Source organism: Oncorhynchus gorbuscha, linkage group LG23 (assembly GCF_021184085.1).
Source record: "Oncorhynchus gorbuscha isolate QuinsamMale2020 ecotype Even-year linkage group LG23, OgorEven_v1.0, whole genome shotgun sequence".
NCBI lineage: Eukaryota > Metazoa > Chordata > Actinopteri > Salmoniformes > Salmonidae > Oncorhynchus > Oncorhynchus gorbuscha.
Genome location: NC_060195.1, coordinates 21,406,361 through 21,432,835, shown reverse-complemented (window position 1 = coordinate 21,432,835; position 26,475 = coordinate 21,406,361). Strand labels below are relative to the sequence as shown.

Sequence of the window (26,475 nt, the reverse complement as noted above, 5' to 3'; positions counted from 1 at the left end):
TATGATACTGTGTGTACTGAAATGCCAGTTACCTGTAAGGTTCCTAGTTCAAATCCCCGAGCAGACGAGGTGAAAAATCTGTCATTCTGTCCACGAGCAAGACAACAACAGCTCCCCGGACGCCTAATGTGGCAGCCCCTGCACGTCTCCGATTCAGAGGGGTTGGGTTAAAAGCTGTAGTCACGTTTCAGTTGGAGCTTGTGTGCAATTGACAAAAAATAAATGCAATCCTTTAATTGAATCCCCTTGTTTGTAGAAATGGTTGTCTTGGAGATTAACACATAGTGGGAGTAGAGCAGAGCACTTCTCAAAACTATAAAAACAAAATGTATGCTGCTATATAATGTCATATTTATATATACTGTAATATTTTTGCATTAAGAAAAAGTCCTTAATATATTTACAGTAATGGTGGAATGATAGTGCCTCACAATATTTTTCCACCCCCAAAATGATTGGGCCCAGACAAAATTGCATTCGAATGGTGCAGCCTTATTGGCCAAGCGCGTATAATAATGAAAAGACAAAAGTGTATTATCCCTTTATAATATCTTAATGATTATCCCCTTCTCCCCTTTGTTTAACCTTGTGGAATGTTGAAAGGTCATTGACTGATTGTTCCACAGTGACCCCTCTGACAACTTCCCCTGGGGGCTATTCATTACGTCGATTCTGTTGCAAAACTACCAGAATTTGTTCTATAGAAACTTGTTTTAATTTGCAACTGTTTGGACTAATAAATACACCACTGGGGTTCATTATGCCGATTGTTTTGCAAAATGTTTCGCCTGTTGCAAAATGTTTCGTTTGTTGCAAAATGTTTCGTTTGTTGCAAAATGTTTCGTTTGTTGCAAAACGTTTGGTCTGTTGCAAAACGATTTGCAACAGTTAACGCCAAATGCTGTTGAGTTCCGTTTTGTTCTTAAACGGAAGTTGTAGTTCAGTTGTGTCTCGCTCCCAAAAAATAAAAGATAAAATAAGTGGCTGGAAGAAGTTCACTCCACTTTAAGGCATGGTATAATTGATCATTTATATATGTGCAGATTGGAAAGGCAAACTTTAGAAACCATAACATTTAAATGAACTAGAACTTCCGTTGAGGAACCCAACAGCGTTTATGTCACGCTGAAGAGCGGTTGGAGTTAACGGTTTCTGTTGCAAAACGTTTTTCAACAGTCGAAACATTTAACAACAGAATCGTCGTAATGAATACACCCCTGATTTGGTTTGTGCGGTTGACACCGCCACGTTGATTGGTCGGCAGATTTCACGTGTAGAAAGAAATGTGTCAGTCAAGTTAATAACAGGAAACTAGACACTCAGCTGAAGATAGAGGGCAATCGATAACAAAACGGCCTGCCATCGCCTCGCCTACACAGGTGTCATCATCAGCTGTGTCGATGGATACTCAGGAATATCAATTTTCCAACCAGAGGCATTTTGATATTTATTTTGTTTAGAGATAAAATATCGAGAAAGGTCTGTTTCAGGTAGCACGCAAGCTAGTTAGCTAACTAAAGCTAGCTTGCATGTACCTGCACATAGTTAGCTGCTAGCTAGCTAATTGCTGATGGAGTTTGTTAGCAATTAGCAAGCTTGCTAACGTTAGCTGCGGACAGAGCCTGTTGGCTATATAATGTAACGTTAGCTATTTAGCCAAAGAAGCCTTATCCACCTTTCGGATTCTGTCGAGTTGTAAACGTAATGTTAGCTGGCCAGCTAAGTAGTTAGCTAGCTAGTTAGGTAATTGAACTGTAATGAATTTACATGCTCGCTGCTTTCTTGCATTTGGTATCTAGCTTACCAACCCAGCTAGCTAGGTTTGAGATTGTTTACATGGAACACCGGAAACTTGCTTGCTTTGCGATGCAAATCTGATGGCACGAGCAACATAGACTAGCTAGGTTCATAGAATGACGTCAATGCCCAGACCTTTACATGGACGTAGGAGGCTAACAACAGCAAGGGAATGTTTTTTTTTTTCATCTCTAAGGTCCAATATCCAATGTCAATATTTGGGTGCCGTCTCTCCCTAAATATGGTAAATGCGTTTGAATGAAGATCCAGCTGCGAGGAACACAACGCCTGTTCTCTTGTCGGTGTTGAGGAGATGTCATTGACAGCAGCATGCATTTTGCTGGCAGGAGCAGCACCGATGCCCCCATGTCTAGCGCCGCCTCCATCGGTTCCTCTTTTCGTTTCTTGCCCGTCATCTGCTTGGGAATCGCCGCAGCATTACTTTTTCAGTTTGGATATGGGGGGCTCACCATAACGTCATTTTTTCTGAAGCTTTTTATTTATATCTCCTTTGCATTGTTCTGCTTCTTGTTGGGAAGCGTTGGTCTCCTCGTTAAAAAGGGTCCTCCTAAAATCAGCCGATTTGAAACTTCAAAGAGACAGTCTGCTTACCTGTTGGACTTGTTTAATAAATTAATGGTAAGAAGCTTTTATTTATGTTCATGTCATGGGCCTTTTCATTGTTCTCCATGTCATCCTTGTTATGGCCACTGAGTTGTGTGTCAGTGAGACATTTTAAATTCAATATGGTAGACCTCTATAGGCATTCATTATTGTGCTCTTCAGTCCTGCGTGAGGACACATTATCATGTTGTGTTATAGCCTATAGCTTCAACAGTCTGTCAGACCTTTGAAGCATAGGCAGTGTTTATCTCAGTCTTGTATCTCCTGCATGACACTGTGTGGGTGTTATGTTTAGAAATATCCTTGTTGCTCAATACTACCTCAATCACTTCCCTGTCTGGGTTGGACATCACTGCCCATTCAACTATTCCATTATTTATGAATTTCTGTTTGAGGTTGTTCGATTATGTCCGTTGTCAATGGTCTTGTTTGTATGCACGCAATGGGCTGAGAGAGTGTTATTGACCTTCGGCTGGGACTCCATCCTTTGTACTTGTGTTGTGTTATGTTTGCAGGGAAGGTTCACCGTGCCACTTTTGGAGTCTGCGCAGACAAGAAGAGTGGTGGTATCACACAATGTGGACAAGGCCCTTAAAGAAGGTCAGTGTTTGGTGGTTAAAACCCCAAATCTAATGCTGCAGAACCATCATTTGTGTGGAGACTGCAGTCCTAGAATAGGACTTCCTCTTCTCAGGAAGAGCTTGTGAGATCAGCAGCTTCCTTTCACTTGATGTAAGAAACACGGGCAAGATTTCAATTGCATACTCCTCGATCCTTGTCTTCTTCTCAACACATTGGATGAGAAAGCCAGAGGTCCCTACCCTCTGACCTTCTCCAATGGGTTTTAAGGAAATGAGGAGTGAGGACGCAAGGAGTATGTAGTTGAGATCACTACATTGTCATTCATTAAGTACCACATCTGCTCACACCCCAAACAACATTTCTCATTTACATTTTACAAGGTGAAGATAGCCTTTCAAATAACTTTCCCTACTGGCAAACAAAAGCTATCCCCTGGTAATGAGATCACAATTACATGTGTATTACTGTATTTAACAAGCTCCTGTGTGTTACTGCATGGATGGTTAATCACAAGCCCCTTATTGAAGGTAGCCTTAACCCTAATGACTGGCACTTATTATACCCACCAGGCAGAAACCAATCAGAAATGGTATTATTGAAATGTTGATTACAGAAAGGAACAACGAAGGAAGTTTGACCCAACCTCCCCCACCTTGTTCAGCCTATGTTGGATAGGATTACTGAATCTGTTGAAGCAGTGTGATAGAAGGTCTCACATGATTGGAGGGGAAGAAATGCCCAGTGTTCCCTTTATAGTGCACTTTTGACCAGGGTCCATGGAGGAGAGCATGGTGGCCCTTGTCAAAAGTAGTGCACTGTAAAGGGAACATGGTGCCATTTGGGACAGGGACGGAGATGTTTGCTGTCCTCCCTGGCACTGTGTTTAACCAACATGCTTTTTACTTTACACACCACTCCTTTCATTCATACAGCAGGAGATTGTTCTCCGACAATTTAGATTTATCAATCCAATCGTTTCTTGCAGCTGTTAGCCTCGCTTGAGGATTGAACCGCTTACTTCATGGCTGGAATTTGGTAGTGATATATTGTCATGTATTTGCAGCAAGTCATGCAGAAAGGCATTACTGTCTTGTCTACCCCCTCTGGTATTGTGATAAAAATGTTATATCATATCAGATCTGTATATACTGACATGATGGCCTGGTCCCCGCCCTAACAATAGGAGTTGTTGTCCCAAAGGCGGGAAGACAGGCGGTCTGCTTATTGTGGACAGATTTTGACCGGAGTGAACTTTCTCGCTTCGCCTCTTCCAGTATATACAGATCTCAAGACGTCAGTAAAGGAGTTGCTTAAGCACAATGAGCCAAGTAAAGCCAATTGTGCACCTCCCTATGGAACCCCTGGTCACTGCCAGTTGTGACACTGGGATTGAACCCCAGGCTGCAGTGATGCTGTGATGCTGTGCCATTCGGGAGGCCCCGCCTCTTCCTTTCTGATCATTTCTGAGCAACGCCATAGCAAGGTCCATGCTGCCCTCTGACCTATCACATGTTTGGTAAAGATGGCTCATTGAGGAGGAGCTCACTAGTGTTAATGCAAATGAATTGCCAAGGTGGTTGGCAGGTCACCCCATCACTGGCATTACCATCATGTGGTTCTTATCTAGGGATTGAGTGAAGCCATCCAGGAGATATAAACTGATCTTCTTCACTGACTATGTTACTGTTTTCAACAAGAGCTCAACCAACCTCCCATGTCTCTCCACACTAAGGGAGTTTTAGTTATTCACAATATCCTGTAGAGGGCTCACTGTGGAGTCGGGCACTGTCAGTCTGAAGCAAAGCAAATTGAAGGCCTTTCGTTTTTGGGATATGTCTGACTAGGCTATAGCGCCTTACTCTACCTGGGTTTGTGCTCCATACAGTGCTGTCTGGCTCGCTATAGAAGCACAGAAATGTAGCTGCAGTCAGACCTTGGCATGCTTTGGGTTTAGTGTCTTGAGACAAGTCCTTCCGTACAGTATATTCTCATTGATATGGAAGAGGTTCTGTATCATGACAGGCAGTGGCGCACTCTGTATGGAGTGGCTGCAGGCTCTAGTAGTTTGGGTGTGTTTGTGTAAATCCCCTGACTGAAGAACATCTATTACCTGGCAGCCAGCATTGGTACTGTGCTGCGGTCCTCCCAGAAGAAGGGTCTTTACTGTCTGTTTCTACGGTCTGTATGGCTACTGCCTTATGCTGATGTCACAGAGAGAGTACCACTGAAGAAGTACATCTCCCAAACCAGGAGCGTAAACTGTAGCCTAGATGACTAGGACACAACTGGCTTAATTAAGGAGCAATCAGAAAGGGTATAGGGTTAGCTTTAGGCACCATAGAGGTTAGCCTGATGGACCAGATGGGTGATATAGCAAGCAAATCTACTGTCTGGGAGAACCCAGTGTTTAATTTAGGTCCTTTCAGGCCCCCTACAAGCTTTAATGTTGAATACAATTTGAATCTACTCTCACGGTTGTCTGTGGGGTTGGTCCTTATGATGCTCTGCGTTTTAGATGATATATCCAGAAGAAAGTATTATTAAACCAACTTTTCAACATGTTGCTAGTGGATTAATGTTTCTGTCACCCGAAGCATTCGCACAGCCATGACCTCGGCTAGTGTGCATGACCTCGGCTAGTGTCGGCTAGTGTGCATGACCTCGGCTAGTGTGCATGACCTCGGCTAGTGTGCATGCATCACTATTTACATGGTTGTGCGTATGCTTCAGGTGCTAGAAATTAGAGGTAGGCGATTTAATCGGCTTGGCTGATTTCAAGTTTTCATAACAATCGGTAATCTGCATTTTTGGATGCCGATTACATTGCAGTCCACGAGGAGACTGCGTGGCAGGTTGACCACCTGTTACGTGAGTGCAGCAAGGAGCTAAGTTTAATGCTAACTAGCAACTTACCTTATCTTATAAAAAACAATCAATCTTCACATAATCACTAGGTAACTACACATGGTTGATGATATTACTAGTTTATCTAGCTGGTCATGCGTTGCATATAATCGATGCGGTGCCATTAACATTAATTTTTTTTTACTAGGGAAATTGTGTCACTTCTCTTGTGTTCTGTGCAAGCAGTTTGGGCCGCCTGGCTCGTTGCGAACTGTGTGAAGACCATTTCTTCCTAACAAAGACCTTTAATTAATTTCCCAGAATAGTACATAATTTTGACATAACATCGAAGGTTGTGCAATGTAACATCAATATTTTGATTTAGGGATGCCACCTGTTAGATAAAATACGGAACGGTTCCGTATTTCACTGAAAGAATAAACGTTTTGTTTTCGAAATTATAGTTTCAGGATTTGACCATATTAATGACCTACGGCTCGTATTTCTGTGTGTTATCTTATAATTAAGTATGATTTCATAGAGCAGTCTGACTGAGCGGTGGTAGGCAGCAGCAGACTCGTAAGCATTAATTCAAACAGCACTTTCCTTCATCTGCCAGCAGCTCGTCGCTGTGCTTCAAGTATTGCGCTGTGTAGGACTTCAAGCCGATCAACTCCCGAGATTAGGCTGGCAATACCATAGTGCCTATAAGAACATCCAATAGTCAAAGGTATATGAAATACAATGGTATAGATAAATAGTCCTATAATTCCTATTATAACCTAAAATTCCTATTCCTATTATAACCTAAAATTACAACCTAAAACTTCTTAACTGGGAATATTGAAGACTCATGTTAAAAGAATATATATGATATATAAATAAATAATAATGACAACTACAACAACACTTATTTTAACTTAATACATAAAAAAATATCGATTTACTCTCAAATAAGTAATGAAACATGTTCAATTTGGTTTAAATAATTCAAAAACAGTGTTTGAGTGTAATATATATAATCTCGTCCGATTTTAATCGAAAACTGCTTTTTTGGTCCTCCAATAATCGGTTGACCTCTACTAGAATTGTGAACCCACTACCAACGTGTTGGTTTAACCAGAGGAGCCGATAGAGTAATGAGTAATGTTTAATAGAATTACATTTGACATTACGGTTTTGCGAGGCTCTGAAAGGACCACATCCAAATGAGCACACAGCAATGTTTCCAATCGTACCTAGTAAGCATTAGCTAGCTCTTAGTGGCTGATGTACTAGGCTAGGATTTAAGAAAAGGAGGTGGGGCTGATGGTCCAACATGACCCAGTCTTAATGTAAACCTACACTGTGAAATAAAGACGGATTGTGGCTGAACAGAGAATTCAGAGTTTTGCTACCCTTTTAGCAGCAGAGATGTCTATTGATGCTTCTGCTGAAATGTACCCTGTATTTTGCCAAGCAGTGTACCAACCACGTCTTGTTCTCTGTGTCTCCAGTGTTTGACTACAGCTACAGGGACTATGTCCTGTCGTGGTATGTGCCGCTGAGCCGCGACGAGGGACAGCTCTACCAGATGCTGTCGGAGGACTTCTGGGAGATGGCCAAGCAGCTGCGGGGCCGCCTGGCAGACGTGGACATGGTCAACGTGGTCTGCAATGACACCGTCAAGACCCTCCATGCACACTTCTGTGACCTCAAGACGGCCAATACCAGGTACAGGAGGGTGTGGGAGGAGGAGAACTGTTTGTGCTGTCTTGCCAGCTCAGGTTGGTTTGACAACCATAGGAGTTAGGACAACACAAACCGATCGGGGAGCAGGCAGCAGCCTAGAGGAGAGGTTCAGGGGCCCTAACATGGGCCTCTCTGGTCTGTTGAGAATATAGAGGTGGTCATCATCACTCTGTAATACTCGGCATTACCCAGCTTCCCCCTTTTCTCAGGAAAGGAGAGCAGCCTTGCTTATTTTAGTCTGTGGCCATGGGGCAAAGCTCGGGACAGGGTTCTTACTCAAACTTGTGCTACTGTGCTGGAGAGGATGCTTTTTCACTGTCTGACTGTTTTAGCTGTTTGGGTAACCCCTTTGGAAATTGGATATTGTCACGAACCGTCTCGAAGTCCGTAACTAACAGGGAGACAACGTGGAGATTAGGAATAACAAATATATTTATTAAATGAAGTAACGTAAATACAATTAACAATGCTGTGTGTCGTCAGTAATCAGTAGCGTAAGTGAGTGGTTGCGAGCATTAATGTGATAATGAGGGGTGTTGAAAGGTGCCAAAGCAAACAAACAAAACGGCCACAAAAATGCCACAACCAAAATCCAACAGTGTGTCTGCATGGAGAGTCTCCTCATGGGCCCAGGTGTGTCCCGTGTCGCTGACGACCTTCCCAGCTCCCTCCTCCTACATCATAATAAGGAAAAGGAGAAAGAATCCGGAAGACCGAGTGGGAGGGTCGTCACAATATGGATTGGGCCAGATGTAAATGTTTCTAACAGAACAACTATAAAAAGCATATGCATGACCATGGTAGCAATTGAAAGAGATCACTTTGGAGATTATAGGGAAATTATCAGGACACAGCAGTTCACATGTCACAAGACTTTAACCAAACGTGACACTAATTTTATGTGCATTTTACATTTACTGTACTTTTCACAGCATTTGTCAATAAAATCTGAAAGTATTTTTGGAGTAGGTGCAAGATGAGAAAAAAACAATGACAAGGGTTTGAGTGTGAGGTCTAACTGGTGTATCCAAGTTGCCACACACCTCTTCAAACTGAACAGTTCCTAAGGCATTTCAATGAGCTTTTATCACTCAAGGAAAGCTCTTTCCTTATCAGGTGCTTTTTTTAAGCTCTACACGCTTTGCCGTTGATAAACAGAAGCAAGCGCACGTGTAGTTCTTTATTTGGAACACAGCCCTGCGTCCCCACCGTCACACAATTACTGTTGATTCTGTCAATCAAAACCCATGCACCCCTGTGAAGCAGAGAACGTGACCTCTGGCGTCATGTATAGCATGTTACTTTACAGCCACTGTGTTCCAATTTTGACAAAATCAGCCATTTTCAACTGTAAGGGATGACTGGCTGTGAGCGGAATGAGCTACTGGTCAGTGTTTATGATGCTGTAGAGTCTGTTCCATTTGCCTCGGACATGTAGAAGTTGAGCTCACTCAGGAAAGCAAGGACAGACAGGGAAATGGGGAAAGTATTCAGACCCCTTGACTTTTTCCACGTTTTGTTACGTTACAGCCTTATTCTAAAATGGATTGTTTAAAAAAATGTTTTAATGTCCTCCTCAATCTACACACAATATCCCATAATGACAGTGATAACAGGTTGTTTGAATTTTTTTGAAAATGTATTACAAATATAAAACATACCTTATTTACATAAGTATTCAGACCCTTTGCTATGAGACTTGAAATTGAACTCAGGGGCATCCTGTTTCCATTAATCATCCTTGATGTTTCTACAACTTGATTAACGTCCACCTGTGGTAAGTTTGAATTGATTGAACATGATTTGGAAAGGCACACAACTGTCTATATAAGGTCCCACAGTTGACAGTGCACGTCAGAGCAAAAATCAAGCCATGAGGTCGGTTGGAATTGTTCGTAGACCCCCGAGACAGTATTGTGTCGAGGCACAGATCTGGGGAAGGGTACAAAACAATTTCTTCGGCATTGAAGATCCCCACGAACACAGTGGCCTCCATTATTCTTAAATGGAAGAAGTTTGGAACCACCAAGACTCTTCCTAGAGCTGGCCGCCCAGGAAAACTGGGCTATCAGGGAGGTGCCCAGGCAAACTGGGCTATCAGGGAGGTGACCAAGAACCTGATGGCCACTCTGATAGAGCTCCAGAGTTCCTCTGTGGAGATGGGAGAACCTTCCAGAAGGACAACCATCTCTGCAGAACTCCACCAATCAGGCCTTTATGGTTGACTGGCCAGACGGAAGCAACTTCTCAGTAAAAGGCACATGACAGCCTGCTTGGAGTTTGCCAAAAGGCACCTAAAGGACTCTGACTGTGAGAAACAAGATTCTCTGGTCTGATGAAACCAAGATTGAACTCTTTGGCCTGAATGCCAAGTATCTCCTCTGGAAGAAATCTGGCACCATCCTTAAGGTGAAGCGTGGTGGCAGCATTATGCTGTAGGGATGTTTTTCAGTGGCAGGAACTGGGAGACTAGTCAGGATCAAGGGAAAGTTGAACAGAACAAAGTATAGAGAGATCCTTGATGAAAATATGCTCCAGAGCTCTCAGGACCTCAGACTGGGGCGAAGGTTCACCTTTCAACAGGACAACGACCCGAAGCACGTAGCCAAGACAACGCAGGAGTGGCTTCGGGACAAGTCTCTGAATGTCCTTGATTGGCCCAGCCAGAGCCTGGACTTTAACCAGATCCAACTGTAGGAAGAGTCTGTAGAGACCAGACAATAGCTATGCTGCGACACTCCCCATCCAACCTGACAGAGCTTGAGAGGAACTGCAGAGAAGAATGGGAGAAACTCACAAAATACAGGTGTGCCAAGCTTGTAGCATCATACTCAAGTAATTGATGGCAAAGGTGCTTCAACAAAGTACTGAGTAAAGGGTCTGAATTCTTATGTAAATGTGATATTTCATATTATTGTTTTGCTTTGTCATTATGGAGTATTGTGTGTAGATTACAGCTGTAACATAACAAAATGTGGAAAAAGTCAAGGGGTCTGAATACTTTCAGGATGCCCTGTACTGTCTGAGCAGTGGAAGTCAGAAAACTGTTAAAGGAATTAAACAATTCCTATATGTGTTAATTAATCAATTCAATTTAAATCACTCTCGTCTGTTTCTAAGAATTTGTAAGATCCTTATTTGCATAAAATGGACAGAGACCAGTCTACCAAGATTAGCCAATAGCATTTATTCTTGAGAGCGCTGATCATAATACAATGTCCATTAGTTTATATATCACATATGACGTCATATGTTTTAAAATGTCCTTCCTCCTCTCCGACCAGGACAAAGCAGCTTCAGAAGTTAATTCCAACTCACTAGCGCACATATGTGACACACTATCTGGATTAACTCCTGAAGTCTCACCATAGTTTATTACCACTTAGCAGACAGCTCCAGTCCCCCCCAGATATGGAAAACCTGGAGAGGCTCTCGCTGTCTTATTTTATATCCACAGAGTTATAGCTGAGTCTGTTCAAACAGGTTAAGGATCCTCTTTGCTTACTTTAGACACACACACACACACATTCCTCTCTTCCCCCTCCAACCTAGTTGGAGCTGTGTTTTATTATTTTTAATTACTCCTTGTTCATGCTACATAACCTCTAATCCCTAATGGTTAAGTTTCTGGGTAGAATTATTTATCTTAAACCTTGATAAAATATCTTAACAAAAACACAATTTTAAATGTATTCATTATGCCTTTTTAAAAGTCACTCACTGTGTGACTCTGTTAGTTAATTTAGCTCCCATAATGCATAGTGTTACTTACAATATAGTGAAGCAACCAATTAAGATATTTTCTATAAGCAATCCATTAGATACATTTTAACAGTAGGCCAGTTCCAAACAGTCAACATTGAAGCAGGAACTCTGCTCTCAGCTAGGTAACCGGTTGAAATTTACAGCAAATGTCACTATTTTGAAAGACTTTGAGCAGGTAGGACCTCACAGTGAGCAAGCTGCTTCCCTTGGTTTCTGTACTGTGTGTGTCTCTGGCTCTGCACCTCAGTGAGCAAGCTGCTTCCCTTGGTTTATGTACTGTGTATGTCTCTGGCTCTGCACCTCACAGTGAGCAAGCTGCTTCCCTTGGTTTCTGTACTGTGTATGTCTCTGGCTCTGCACCTCACAGTGAGCAAGCTGCTTCCCTTGGTTTCTGTACTGTGTATGTCTCTGGCTCTGCACCTCACAGTGAGCAAGCTGCTTCCCTTGGTTTCTGTACTGTGTATGTCTCTGGCTCTGCACCTCACAGTGAGCAAGCTGCTTCCCTTGGTTTCTGTACTGTGTATGTCTCTGGCTCTGCACCTCACAGTGAGCAAGCTGCTTCCCTTGGTTTCTGTACTGTGTGTGTCTCTGGCTCTGCACCTCACAGTGAGCAAGCTGCTTCCCTTGGTTTCTGTACTGTGTGTGTCTCTGGCTCTGCACCTCACAGTGAGCAAGCTGCTTCCCTTGGTTTCTGTACTGTGTATGTCTCTGGCTCTGCACCTCACAGTGAGCAAGCTGCTTCCCTTGGTTTCTGTACTGTGTGTGTCTCTGGCTCTGCACCTCACAGTGAGCAAGCTGCTTCCCTTGGTTTCTGTACTGTGTGTGTCTCTGGCTCTGCACCTCACAGTGAGCAAGCTGCTTCCCTTGGTTTCTGTACTGTGTGTGTCTCTGGCTCTGCACCTCACAGTGAGCAAGCTGCTTCCCTTGGTTTCTGTACTGTGTGTGTCTCTGGCTCTGCACCTCACAGTGACTTTGAAAGAAGGAAGAAAGAGGTCCTCATCCATCAACTGAAAGTTTTATTGGATGCTTCCCAAATGCCATTTGTGATGCATCCATTGTGTAATCTTCCTGTGCTAGATTAATATTGTGTATTATAGGGTATAATAACGTATTTTGTATGTTGCCAATGCCACATTTTCTCTGTTCAGACAGAGCTACTCTAGCAGTCTGTAATGTCAGAGGTCCCTCTTGAACTTTAAATGAGGCTTTTCAGAAGTTCAGCCAGTCAGTCCTTCTCTCCCAAAGACTTCCAGCTGGAGATGCTGCTCATTATTTAGCACAGTAGATGCATTTCTTTCCCAGCTTGTTTCAGATGCAATCGACCAGAAATTCTGAGATACATCTGCCCCCTCAGTTCCCTGCCCCAGAGTTCTCTGCCCCCCCAGAGCTCCAATTACCTTGTTCTATGATGGGTTTGTCACTTGTCTTTTTTAAGACTGCAGCTTTATTCACACAAAGATGATGCTCACTTTGACAAACCCATTCTAGTGAATGGACAGTCTTCAGTAGGGGTGAGTGTGTTTTGTTCAAAGCACACGTCTGTATGTAGGCTTTCCAGTAAATGCACACTTCCTCTGTCATGCCTGTTATCATGGCTCAGAAGCCACGATGTCATGTCTGGTGTCATGCCTCATTAAAATGAAAGAGCTGTGACTGCAGTATGGATCAGTATCAGTTATATGCTCTCTCCAGCCTCTCTGTACAGAGATCTGTCATGAGGACAGATTGCCCTCTAAAGCTGAATACCAAATATCTGATGGCTGGCCAGCCTTTATCCTGCCTGGAGTCCAATTGAGGGAAAAAAAACTAAGCGCTACAGTTAATTCCATTGATTTGACTTTAAGTTTATCAGCAGTAATCAGCTTACACAAAGATACTGGCATTGCCTGTGCAGTAAGGAAACGCTCCTCTGTAGTGTGTAGAACAAAAAAGTAAATGTAGGAGACAGCAGGGTGTGCTCTGTGCTCCACCCTTCTCTCACTCTCTAACCCCCCCCCCCTCTCCCAGGCAGGAGGAGTTGCCCAAGCCCTTCCCCCTGCACCAGTGTCTGCAGAGCCCTGAGGAGGAGCTACGGTTCCTGCGCTGCTGTGCCCGCCTGCTCATGCTGTGCCTGCTGCCCACACGAGACGCCCGCTCCTACAGCCTGCGCGTGGTTCTAGTGGAGGTTATCACCACCAAAGGTACACAGACAGCCAGGGACACACTGTCCTCCCTCTCTAAAGCTTATCCATTATTCATTCAACACAGGGACTGATTCACCATGTGTCCCAAATTGCACCCTATACCCTTTATTGTGCACTACTTTTGACCAAGGCCCAAAACCTATGGGAAATTGTCCCAAATAGCACCCTTAATCAGTGAATTGGAAATCTGTTTCATGTAACAATGGCATGATGAGCAATGATGTGGGCTGGATGATGTGCCAGAGCTCCAACTGAATGACTTGTCTGCTACTGTATTTATGTTGTTAGGAGGAGGGGAAATGCTCTCGCATGCTTCTCGCTGTACCAACCAAAAAACAACATTGAACAACCAGATACTGGTATTAAAATATTAATGACTATGGACTGTCTCTGAAGACGTTATGTGACGCGAAAATCAAAAGGCAACACCAATCAGAAAAGGGCTGTGTATTTTACTTCCTTGTGAACTGACTTGCTGTGCCATCACAGATGTGGTTTTGTGAATAGCAGTGAAGGCTGCCTGACTGCAGACCAAGGAGGCAGAGCTAAATGGGCTGTCAAGAAGGTGTGGGGGCGATTTGTTTATCTTGCAGGCACAGATGGATGACAAAAATATACTTCCAGACCTCTAATTATTTCTTCATTACCACCGTTACTTAGCAACATCCCTCCTTCAAGGTAGTGAACATGTTAGATTTGCACAGTTTCTTTTTACCCCCACTCTCCTGTCATGGTGTTGGTGAGGTTTTAAGAGCATCCAAAATGCTCAACGTTACTGCTCAACATTATTGCTGCTCGACATTAGTCAGATATGTTATCAGATTTCAATGTTATTGTTTATGTTATCAGTTTTTTGGGGGCATTTGTTCTTTTTTGTCATTTGTTTATTTTATTTGATCTCACAACAAAGTAATGCGATTAGAGGATAGATTTGATTTCTTGAACAATGGGACGTTGTATTCTAACTGAGCTCAACCTGAGGCCAGGCTCTAGTACTTCTATGGGTTTCCATGGAGGACTGACTGGGTGGAGAGAGGTGTACCTCCCAAATGGCACCCTATTTCCAATGTAGTGCACTACTTTTGAACAGTGCATAGGGCATTGTTCAAAAGTAGTGCACTCTGTAGGAAATAGGGTGCCATTTGGGACACAGCCAGAGAGGGTGCAGTCTGGGGAAATGTACTGACCGCTGCCCTCTGTACCAAGGCTGGGGGGCTGCCTGGAGTGGCCAATCTCTGATTCCATTTGCCAGAGATTATCTCTGAAATCACCATTAGAAAGCCATTCCACCAGCTATGTGTGAGAAATCTGATAGTTTGCTTTGCAGCACAGCGCTCAGAAATGTTTGCAGTCACACATAAACCATATCAGATCTTTCAGTGTTTGGCTGAAAACTCTGTAAACTGAAATGGAATAGAATCCTCTAAGCCACACACTAAAATGTTCCCAACACACATCAGCAAAGCTTTCATCTAGTGCACACCATCTAGCTTGGTGCAGATGATGCCTGTTCTCAGTATTAATACCCATCAGAAGCAAGCAAAAACAGAGGGATGTCTGCAGGTCTCTCAGATCTCAATATTAGTGCCTTGAAGGAAATATGTGGGGGAGGGTGTCGCAGCAAGAGTGGAGAATGAGGGGAGTGGTTCCTGTTCCAGCCCATAGACCCCCCCCTCCCGTGGTTCTGTAGCCATCCAACCAGCTGTCAGAATGAAGAAACCCCTGAGGAAGGTGCCTCAAATGGCACCCTATTCTCCACATCAGGATTTCCCCAACTTGGTCCCGGGGACCCCATGTTTTGGTTTCTGCCCTAGTGCTACACAGCTGATTCAAATAATCAAAGCTTAATTATGAGTTTATTATTTGAATCAGCTGTGTAGTGCTAGGGCAGAAACCAAAATGTGCGCACGGGGGGGCTCCAGGACCGAGTTTGGGAAACCTTGCTCTACAAAGTGCACTCCTTTATGGGCCCTGTTCAAAAGCAATGCATTATATAGTGAGAAGGGAGCCATTTTGGACATAGCCCTGGCCTACTGCCTGCCAGCCTCAGCCTTTACCAGTTCAGCTGTTTATGGCTTCTTGTGTAAGCATGTATGAGTCACCCCTTCCCTTATAAAACATTTATCTCCTCCATAAAAATGAAATATGAAGAAGCCCAGTAAGATAGTCCAGACATGCCATTGTAATAAGGGTCATCCAGGATAGTGTGTGGTTGAGGAAGAGAGGAGGCTTTTACATTCAAAGATGGCTCTTTAGTTTGCGCTTGTCAGAGAATGTCACTTTACAACATTAGCTAGTGTGTGTGTCTAAATGATTAAGCTGGAGCATGCCACACTATAAGCCTGTTTTCTACTCTGTGTGTGCAGTGCTGAAGCCTCTGGTGGAGGTGCTGAGTGACCCAGACTTCCTCAACCTCATGCTGCTGTCTCAGCTGGAGCACCGCGAGCAGCTCAACGAGCACCACAAGAAGGCCTATACCTACGCCCCGTCCTACGAGGAGTTCATCAAGCTCATCAGCTCCTCCTCAGACATCGACTTCCTCAAACAGCTCAGGTACAGACGGAGCAGCCCAACCCTCCTCCTACTAGTGCTTCTGAGTGTGGGTCGTATGTGTGTCGATGTCCTGACTGACACAGAAGATCTCCAGTTTTCTCATTAGCCATGCCGACACGTACACCTCAACCACACTGTCTCGTGTCACCCCGACTTGCGTGCGTCATCATACCAACACGTCACACCGTCTCTCCCCTTTAGTGCTGAGAGATTAGTGCATTTTGAAGCCCGTCGGGTTTTGGTTCGGTTTATTTATAAACGATCAATTTAAATGTTTTAAACAATACATGCATTATGTGGGTTCAATGCTGTAACAGCACAAAACAAGATGGTAGTGTGTGACTGCGCTTTACTATCACTTATTAGGCTCTAACCATCATTTATTCACATTACTTTAAGAAAATATTTCAGTTGTGTGTTATTTTATTCCAAGTCATCTCATCTCTGCTCATGCAGTATTAGCCAGACAGCCTTTTATCTCAGTGCTCCCAAAAGAGTCAACAATAGTCCTGGCTAGCTGTCTGACGAAATCACTATTTTAGTAGTTCTTCATAGCAGATAAGTCATACTTTTTAAAACTGCTAAATAACAACTATCAATCAATTAGATGTATTGTCGGGTAGAGATGCCTAACAACCGCTCTCTATCTGTCTGGTGTATCCATCTTTCTTCCTCTCTGTCTGCCGCCCCCACAAGCATGTTTGCCCAGCAAGAACCAATGAGAACAGGCAGCTGTAGGCGCAATGGATTCTGGTCATTGTAGTTAATTACCATGTTTTCTGCTCTTAAGTCACCCTGAGTGACAAACCTGTGTGTTTGTGAGCCTCTATATACCTGCTTCTCTGTGTCCCTAAGCATAGAGGGCTCTCCTGTCTGACAGCCTCATTCGTGATTCCCTCTCCCCTTGTCACAGCCCTGTGTTTATCATTGACATACAGCGCAGCTTTTCATGAAATGACACTAGGACCAAAACAATCCCTGGCTGCAGCCTCTGATCAGGGTGCTTTACCACCTCTTGGTGTTGGGCCGTGCTGTGTTCAGCTCTCCTGCAGGCAGCAGTCATTACTCCCTCCAGCGCCACACTCTTATGAGCCATGCCAACCGGACGTAGATTCTTGTAGTATCTAAACACTGTTTCTTAGTGAATAAAGGTACGAGGTGGAGCTTGTGAGTGTGCAGGTTCTATTTTATTAAGTCAGCCTGTCGCCCTAACACCGCGACGCTGGCTGGGTCAGCCTGTCGCCCTAACACCGCGACGCTGGCTGGGTCAGCCTGTCGCCCTAACACCGCGACGCTGGCTGGGTCATAAGGGATCATAGCTTTCACCTGGTCCATCTCATGGACAGAGCAGATTTTCCTAATGTTTTGTAAGTTTGGCGTCACTTAGAAATGTCCTTGTTTTTGAAAGAAAACTCATTTTAAATGGAAAAAAAGTGCATCAAATTGATCAGAAATACATTGTCGACATTGTTAATGTTGTAAATGACTTTATTTTTTTTATTTTTTTTACCTTTATTTAACCAGGCAAGTCAGTTAAGAACATATTCTTATTTTCAATGATGGCCTGGGAACAGTGGGTTAACTGCCTGTTCAGGGGCAGAACGACAGATTTGTACCTTGTCAGCTCGGGGGTTTGAACTCACTACCTTCCGGTTACTAGTCCAACGCTCTAACCACTAGGCTACGCTGCCGCCCCAATGAAGCTGGAAACGGCTGATTTTTAATGGAATATCTACATAGGCGAAAAGAGACGCATTATCAGCAACCGTCACTCCTGTGTTCCAATGGCACGTTGTGTTAGCTAATCCCAGTTCATGATTTTAAAAGGTTAATTGATCATTAGAAAACCATTTTGCAATTATGTTAGCACAGCTGAAAACTGTTGTTCTAATTAAAGAAGCAATAAAACTGTCCTTTAGACTAGTTGAGTATCTGGAGCATCAGCATTTGTGGGTTCGATTACAGGCTCAAAATGGCCAGAAACAAAACTTTTTTTCTGAAACTCGTCAGTCTATTCTTGTTCTGAGAAATCAAGGCTATTCCATGCGAGAAACTGAAGATCTGGTGCAACGCTGTGTAGTTCTCCCTTCACAGAACAATTCTAACTGGCTCTAACCAGAATAGAAAGAGGAGTGGGAGGCCCCGGTGCACAACTGAGCAAGAGGACAAGTACATTAGTGTCTAGTTTGAGAAACCGACGCCTCACAAGTCCTCAACTGGCTGCTTCATTAAATAAAACCCGCAAAACACCAGTCTCAAAGTCAACAGTGAAGAGGCGACTCCGGGATGCTGACCTTCTAGACAGAAGGTGGTCCTTCTGTAGCTCGTAGGATGGCGCTTGACCTTCGTAGAATGTATGCACACATGACTGTAAGAGCGTCTGTAAATGCATATATTATTATTATTATAGAGTTGCAAAGAAAAAGCCATATCTCAGGCTGGCCAATAAAAAGAAAATATTAAGATGGGTAGAAGAACACGCACACTGAACAAAGGAACTCTGTCCTGCTTGATTTTTGCTCTGACGTGTACTGTCAACTGTGGGACTTTATATAGACAGGTGTGCCTTTCTACAGGTTGACTCCAAGTTAAGGATGATCAATGGAAACAGGATGCACCTCGGCTCAATTTCAAGTCTCAAAGCAAAGGGTTTGAATACTTACGTAAATAAGGTACAAAATAATTTACAAAAATATCTGAACCTGTTTTCGCTTTGTCATTATGGGGTATTGTGTGTAGATTGAGGATATATATTTTTTAATCAATTTTAGAATAAGTTGTACTGTAACTCTTTCCACATTTTGTTAAGAGATCTGAAGAGCTTCCGAAGTTTGTGTGCAGACACACCGGTTAAATAATTATTTTTAAGCTTTGAGACAATTTGAGAGCTGTATTGTGTTTTGTATGTGTGCCATTCAGAGGGTGAATGGGCCAGACAAAATATTTAAGTGCCTTTGGACAGAGTATGGTAGAAGGTGCCAGGTGCACTTGTTTGTCAAGAACTGCAACGCTGCTGAGTTTTTCACAATCGCACACGGGAAACTTATCAAGAAGTGTCCACCACCCAAATGACATCCAGCGAACTTTACACATCTGTGGGAAGCGTTGGAGTCACCATGAGCCAGCATCCCTGTGGAACACTTTCGACACCTTGTAGAGTCCATGCCCTGACGAATTCAGGCTGTTCTGAGGGCAAAAGGGGGTGCAACTCAATATTAGGAAGGTGTTCCTAATGTTTTGTACACTCCGTGTAAATGCATACAGACATACAGTGCCTTCAGAAACTATTCATGCCCCTGGACTTATTCCAGATTTTTGTTACACCCTGAATTCAAATTTTATTAAAGCACTTCTGACCCATTTACACATAATACCCCATAATGACAAACGGTAAGTATTCACACCCCTTTGCTATGACACTTCAAATTGAGCTCAGGTGCATCTAGTACATTTTTTAAAAATCATCCTTGAAATGTCACTACAACTTGATTGGAGTCCATCTGTGAACAAGTCAATTCTTTGGAGGTGATACAGAAACACACCTGTCTATATAAGGTCCCACAGTTGACAGTGTATGTCAGAGCAGAAACTATACCATGCAGTCCAAGAAACTCTCTGTAGTTCTGAGAGAATTGTGATAAGGCATATAAAATCATTTGTAAAGTGTTGAACGTTTCCAAGAGCACGGTGGTCTCCATTTGGGTAATTGAAAAAAAATCTGGAACTACCTAAACTCTGACCAAACTGAGCAATAAGACCTTGGTCAGGGAGGTGACCCAGAACCCAATGACCACTTTGACAGAACTGCAGAGTTCCTTGGCTGAGATAGGAGAACCGTCTCCCAGCACTGCCCGTGACCGCTGCTCCCCATCTAACTTAATAGAGCTTGAGAAAACGTGCAATGAAGAATGGGGGAAAATCCACATGTGCAAAGCTTATACAGACATATAGACAGACATACCCGAGACAACGCAAAGCTTATATAGACAGACATACCCGAGACCGCGCAAAGCTTATATAGACAGACATACCCGAGACCGCGCAAAGCTTATATAGACAGACATACCCGAGACCGCGCAAAGCTTATATAGACAGACATACCCGAGACCGCGCAAAGCTTATATAGACAGACATACCCGAGACCGCGCAAAGCTTATATAGACAGACATACCCGAGACCGCGCAAAGCTTATATAGACAGACATACCCGAGACAGCGCAAAGCTTATACAGACAGACATACCCGAGACCGCGCAAAGCTTATACAGACATACCCGAGACCACTCAAAGCTTATACAGACATACAAAGCCGAGACCAAAGCTTATATAGACAGACAAAGCTTATATATAGACAGACATACCCGAGACCACGCAAAGCTTAGACAGACAGCTTATATAGACTTATACAGACATACCCGAGACCACGCAAAGCAACAGACATACCCGAGACCACGCAAATATACAGACAGACATACCCGAGACAACGCAAAGCTTATACAGACAGACATTAGCTTATACAGACAGACCACATACCCGAGACCGCGCAAAGCTTATATAGACAGACATACCCGAGACAACGCAAAGCTTATACAGACAGACATACCCGCGCAAGACTTATACAGACAGACATACCCGAGACCGCGCAAAGCTTATACAGACATACAGACATAGACAGACATACCCGAGACCAAAGCTTATATAGACAGACATACCCGAGACCACGCAAAGCTTATATAGACAGACATACCCGAGACCACGCAAAGCTTATATAGACAGACATACCCGAGACCACGCAAAGCTTATATAGACAGACATACCCGAGACCACGCAAAGCTTAGACAGACATACCCGAGACCACGCAAAGCTTATTAGACAGACATACCCGAGACCACGCAAAGCTTATACAAACATACCCGAGACCACGCAAAGCTTATATAGACAGACATACCAGAGACCACTCAAAGCTTATATAGACAGACATACCCGAGACCACTCGAAGCTGTAATCACCACCAAAGGTATTCTACAAAGTATTGACTCGGGTGTGAATACTTATGCAAATTATTTTTGTATTTCATTTGAATTAAGTTTGCAAACATTTCTAAACATGTTTTTACTTCGTTATAATGGGGTATTGTGTGTAGATAAATGAGAAGAAAAATATTGAATCCATTTTGAATTCAGGCTATAATACAAGGATGTGGAATAAGTCAAGGGGTATAAATACTTTCTGAAGGCACTGTGCATGCAGCTGGTGTTCAGCCTGCCTTGTGCCTGATGATCAGAAACTGCATTGGAGGACTGATGTATTCATCCCAAATGACACCCTATTCCCTATAGTGCGCTACTTTTGACCAGAGCCCTATGGTATTGAACTCTATAGGGATGAGGGTGCCATTTGGGATGCAGCCATTGAATGCCCTGTAGTTACTAGTGTATGATAAATCAGCAAAGCATCTTATAATACCGGATCCATCACAACTGTGGATCAGTCCAATCTTTCTGTATGGCACTCTCAAAGGCAATGATTTCATACGCTTTAATCGTGAAAACTATGTTCTCCACATCGATCACAAGATATAGACCCTTTATTTTTTCCGTTGCTAATTTGAAACTATATTGATCCAACTGTAAACCATTTTTTCTTAAGCACTCTGAGCCTTGGCAATGTTCTCTTGTATTAAGCAGCTGTCTAAAATGTTGCAAGGACAGCCTGCTACATTATCTAAGGATGACTCATATGTATCTACTGTTGGTAGTCTGTTTACCAGATGTGTCTGATCCGATTCTCAGTTACGGAAATCATTTAGGCTAAAGTGTTTGTTCCCTTGCCGTGTCCAACAGTTTAAACCAGTGGACTTACTTTTTAGGCATTTAAGAGGCTCTTTATCAGAGTCGACTTACAGGAGCAATTAGGGTGAAGTGCGTTGCATTAGTGCACATCAACAGATTTCTCTCTTAGTCGACTCAGGGATTCGAACCAGCGACCTTTTTGTTACTGGCCCAACGCTCTTAACTGCTAGGCTACCTGCTGGATATAAGGCTTTTGCAGTATCCAGACAGCTAAATGAGCTAGTTTAGCATGGTAGATGTAACTATATTTAAGCCCACTGATGACGTGGAGCTCTAGCTTAAATTACACCGAACCTGCCCTGTCCGTATACCTTACTGCTGGGTTTCCATGGGAACTGAGCTTCAGTAAGATGACATGTACTGTAGCAGAGCGCTTTATCAGGGAATCACAAACGGGGGTTTTATATCACTAACTGGGGATTTATATCACTGTAACAGGTCTCTAAAACGGGGGATTTATATCACTGTAACAGGTCTCTAAAACGGGGGATTTATATCACTGTAACAGGTCTCTAAAACGGGGGATTTATATCACTGTAACAGGTCTCTAAAACGGGGGATTTATATCATTTTTTCGTCATATAAATCTCAACTTCTTTTGGTTCTGTTTTATACCACTATAATGCTCCAGTGCTAATTTAGTTAGCATTTTGGCATGTTTTTATAGAATTGGAAAATAAAAGTTATAAAGCTAACATCCCTTATCACTACAACATGTCTCTAAAACAGGGGTGTTTATCACTCTAATGCACAGCAAATACTTCAATTGTTTAAGCATATATTGCAGAACAGTGAATATTGACAAAACATTGCTCTTAAATGGGTCAGGGGTTAGCCAACATGTACTCAAAACAGACATATTTTCAAGTTCAATGCAAACATTTATAAAATATGTTCAATGATTAATTTAAATCTGCCTATTCCCTATATAGTGCACTACTTTTGACCAGAGACATGGGCCCTGGTTAAATGTAGTTTACTATATAGGGAATAGTGTTCCATTTGGGACACAGTGTTCCCATACAGGCAGTGGTTGTTGATGCCTTCACTATTTTGTGCTGTATTATGTCAATACCCCGTAATGACAAATCAAAAATGGGTTTTTAGACATTTTAGCTAATGTATTAAGCGATTACAGCCTTGAGTCCTCTTTGGTATGACACTACAAACTTGGCACACCTGTATTTGGGGACTTTCTCCCATTCTTCTCTGCAGATCCTCTCAAGCTCTGTCATGTTGGATGGGGAGTGTTGCTCCACAGCTATTTTCAGGTCGAGTTCAAGTCCGGGACTGGCTGGGTCACTCAAGAACACCCCAGTCTGAGGTCCTGAGTGCTCTGGAGCAGGTTTTCATCAAGGTTCTCTCTGTACTTTGCTCCGTTCATCTTTCCCTCGATCTTGACTTGTCTCCCAGTCCCTGCTGCTGAAAAACATCCCCACAGCATGATGCTGCCACCACCATGCTTCACCGTAGGGGTGGTGCCAGCTTTCTTCCACCACCATGCTTCACCGTAGTGGTGGTGCCAGCTTTCTTCCAGATGTGACGCTTCCCATGGAAGGTTCTCCTATTTCCACAGAGAAATCCTAGAGCTCTGTCAGAGTGTCCACTGGGTTCTTGGTCACCTCCCTGACCAAGGCCCTTCTCCCCCAATTGCTCTGTTTAACTGGGCTGCCAGCTCTAGGAGGAATCTTGGTGGTTCCAAACTTCTTCCAGTTAAGAAGGATGGAGGCCACGGTGTTCTTGGGGACCTTCAATGCTGCAGAAGGCTTTTGGTACCCTTCCCCGGATCTATGTCTCGACACAATCTTATCTCCGAGCTCTACGGACAATTTCTTCGATCTCATGTCTTGGTTTTTGCTCTGTTATGCAATATCATATGTGGAACCTTTATATAGACATGTGTGCCTTTCCAAATCATGTCCAATCCATTTGAATTTACCACAGGTGGACTCCTGTTGTAGAAACAGATGAAGGATGATCAATAGAAATAGGTTGCACCTGAGCTCAATTTCGACTCTCATAGCAAAGGGAATGATGTAAATAAGGTATTTCTAAAAACCTGTTTTTGCTTTGTCTTTATGGGGTATTGTGCTCAGATTGATGAGAAATGTTTTATTGAATCCGTTTTAAATCAAATCAAATTTTGTCACATACACATGGTTAGCAGATGTTAATGCGAGTGTAGCGAAATGCTTGTGCTTCTAGTTCCGACAATGCAGTGATAACCAACAAGTAATCTAACTAACAATTCCAAAACTACTGTCTTATACACAGTGTAAGGGGATAAAGAATATGTACATAAGGATATATGAATGAGTGATGGTACAGAGCAGCATACAGTAGATGGTATCGAGTACAGTATATACATATGAGATGAGTATGTAGACAAAGTGGCATAGTTAAAGTGGCTAGTGATACATGTATTACATAAGGATGCAGTCGATGATATAGAGTACAGTATATACGTATGCATATGAGATGAATAATGTAGGGTAAGTAACATTATATAAGGTAGCATTGTTTAAAGTGGCTAGTGATATATTTACATCATTTCCCATCAATTCCCATTATTAAAGTGGCTGGAGTTGGGTCAGTGTCAATGACAGTGTGTTGGCAGCAGCCACTCAATGTTAGTGGTGGCTGTTTAACAGTCTGATGGCCTTGAGATAGAAGCTGTTTTTCAGTCTCTCGGTCCCAGCTTTGATGCACCTGTACTGACCTCGCCTTCTGGATGATAGCGGGGTGAACAGACAGTGGCTCGGGTGGTTGATGTCCTTGATGATCTTTATGGCCTTCAAATCAAATCAAATCAAATTTTATTTGTCACATACACATGGTTAGCAGATGTTAATGCGAGTGTAGCGAAATGCTTGTGCTTCTAGTTCCGACAATGCAGTGATAACCAACAAGTAATCTAAATAACAATTCCAAAACTACTGTCTTATACACAGTGTAAGGGGATAAGGAACATGTACATAAGGATATATGAATGAGTGATGGTACAGAGCAGCATACAGTAGATGGTATCGAGTACAGTATATACATATGAGATGAGTGTGTAGACAAAGTAAACAAAGTGGCATAGTTAAAGTGGCTAGTGATACATGTGTTACATAAGGATGCAGTCGATGTTGTAGAGTACAGTATATACATATGCATATGAGATGAATAATGTAGGGTAAGTAACATTATATAAGGTAGCATTGTTTAAAGTGGCTAGTGATATATTTACATCATTTCCATCAATTCCCATTATTAAAATGGCTGGAGTTGGGTCAGTGTCAATGACAGTGTGTTGGCAGCAGCCACTCAATGTTAGTGGTGGCTATTTAACAGTCTGATGGCCTTGAGATAGAAGCTGTTTTTCAGTCTCTCGGTCCCAGCTTTGATGCACCTGTACTGACCTCGCCTTCTGGATGATAGCGGGGTGAACAGGCAGTGGTTCGGGTGGTTGATGTCCTTGATGATCTTTATGGCCTTCCTGTAACAACGGGTGGTGTAGGTGTCCTGGAGGGCAGGTAGTTTGCCCCCGGTGATGCGTTGTGCAGTCCTCACTACCCTCTGGAGAGCCTTACGGTTGAGGGCGGAGCAGTTGCCGTACCAGGCGGTGATACAGCCCGCCAGGATGCTCTCGATTGTGCATCTGTAGAAGTTTGTGAGTGCTTTTGGTGACAAGCCGAACCTCTCCCTTTTTTCAGCCTCCTGAGGTTGAATAGGCGCTGCTGCGCTTCTTCACGACGCTGTCAGTGTGAGTGGACCAATTCAGTTTGTCTGTGATGTGTATGCCGAGGAACTTAAAACTAGCTACCCTCTCCACTACTGTTCCATCGATGTGGATAGGGGGTGTTCCCTCTGCTGTTTCCTGAAGTCCACAATCATCTCCTTAGTTTTGTTGACGTTGAGTGTGAGGTTATTTTCCTGACACCACACTCCAAGGGCCCTCACCTCCTCCCTGTAGGCCGTCTCGTCGTTGTTTGTAATCAAGCCTACTACTGTTGTGTCGTCCGCAAACTTGATGATTGAGTTGAGGCGTGCGCACTTCCTTTTCATATTTCACACGATCAGCGGGAGGACGACTTGCCAATCACTTTTGCTCAAGTGCACGCGCAGTCGTGGGTGAACAGGGAGTACAGGAGAGGGCTCAGAACGCACCCTTGTGGGGCCCCGTGTTGAGGATCAGCGGGGAGGAGATGTTGTTGCCTACCCTCACCACCTGGGGGCGGCCCTCGATGTCAGGAAGTCCAGTACCCAGTTGCACAGGGCGGGGTCGAGACCCAGGGTCTCGAGCTTGATGACGAGCTTGGAGGGTACTATGGTGTTGAATGCCGAGCTGTAGTCGATGAACAGCATTCTCACATAGGTAGTATTCCTCTTGTCCAGGTGGGTTAGGGCAGTGTGCAGTGTGGTTGAGATTGCATCGTCTGTGGACCTATTTGGGCGGTAAGCAAATTGGAGTGGGTCTAGGGTGTCAGGTAGGGTGGAGGTGATATGGTCCTTGACTAGTCTCTCAAAGCACTTCATGATGACGGAAGTGAGTGCTACGGGG

General features: G+C 43.5%; 1 protein-coding gene across 1 annotated transcript in view; it reads left to right on the top strand.

Annotated features, from left to right (window-relative positions):
• Positions 1 to 1,269: 1,269 nt before the first annotated feature.
• The window catches only part of snx25 (sorting nexin 25), a 61,040-nt gene continuing 35,834 nt past the window's right edge, over positions 1,270 to 26,475 (top strand). Inside the window, exons 1-5 of the mRNA XM_046323206.1 lie at positions 1,270 to 2,436; positions 2,937 to 3,021; positions 7,344 to 7,560; positions 13,351 to 13,523; positions 15,893 to 16,079. Of these exons, the coding sequence (XP_046179162.1) occupies positions 2,128 to 2,436; positions 2,937 to 3,021; positions 7,344 to 7,560; positions 13,351 to 13,523; positions 15,893 to 16,079 (971 nt within the window). The 5' untranslated portion in view covers positions 1,270 to 2,127. The remainder of the gene's footprint in view (positions 2,437 to 2,936; positions 3,022 to 7,343; positions 7,561 to 13,350; positions 13,524 to 15,892; positions 16,080 to 26,475) is intronic.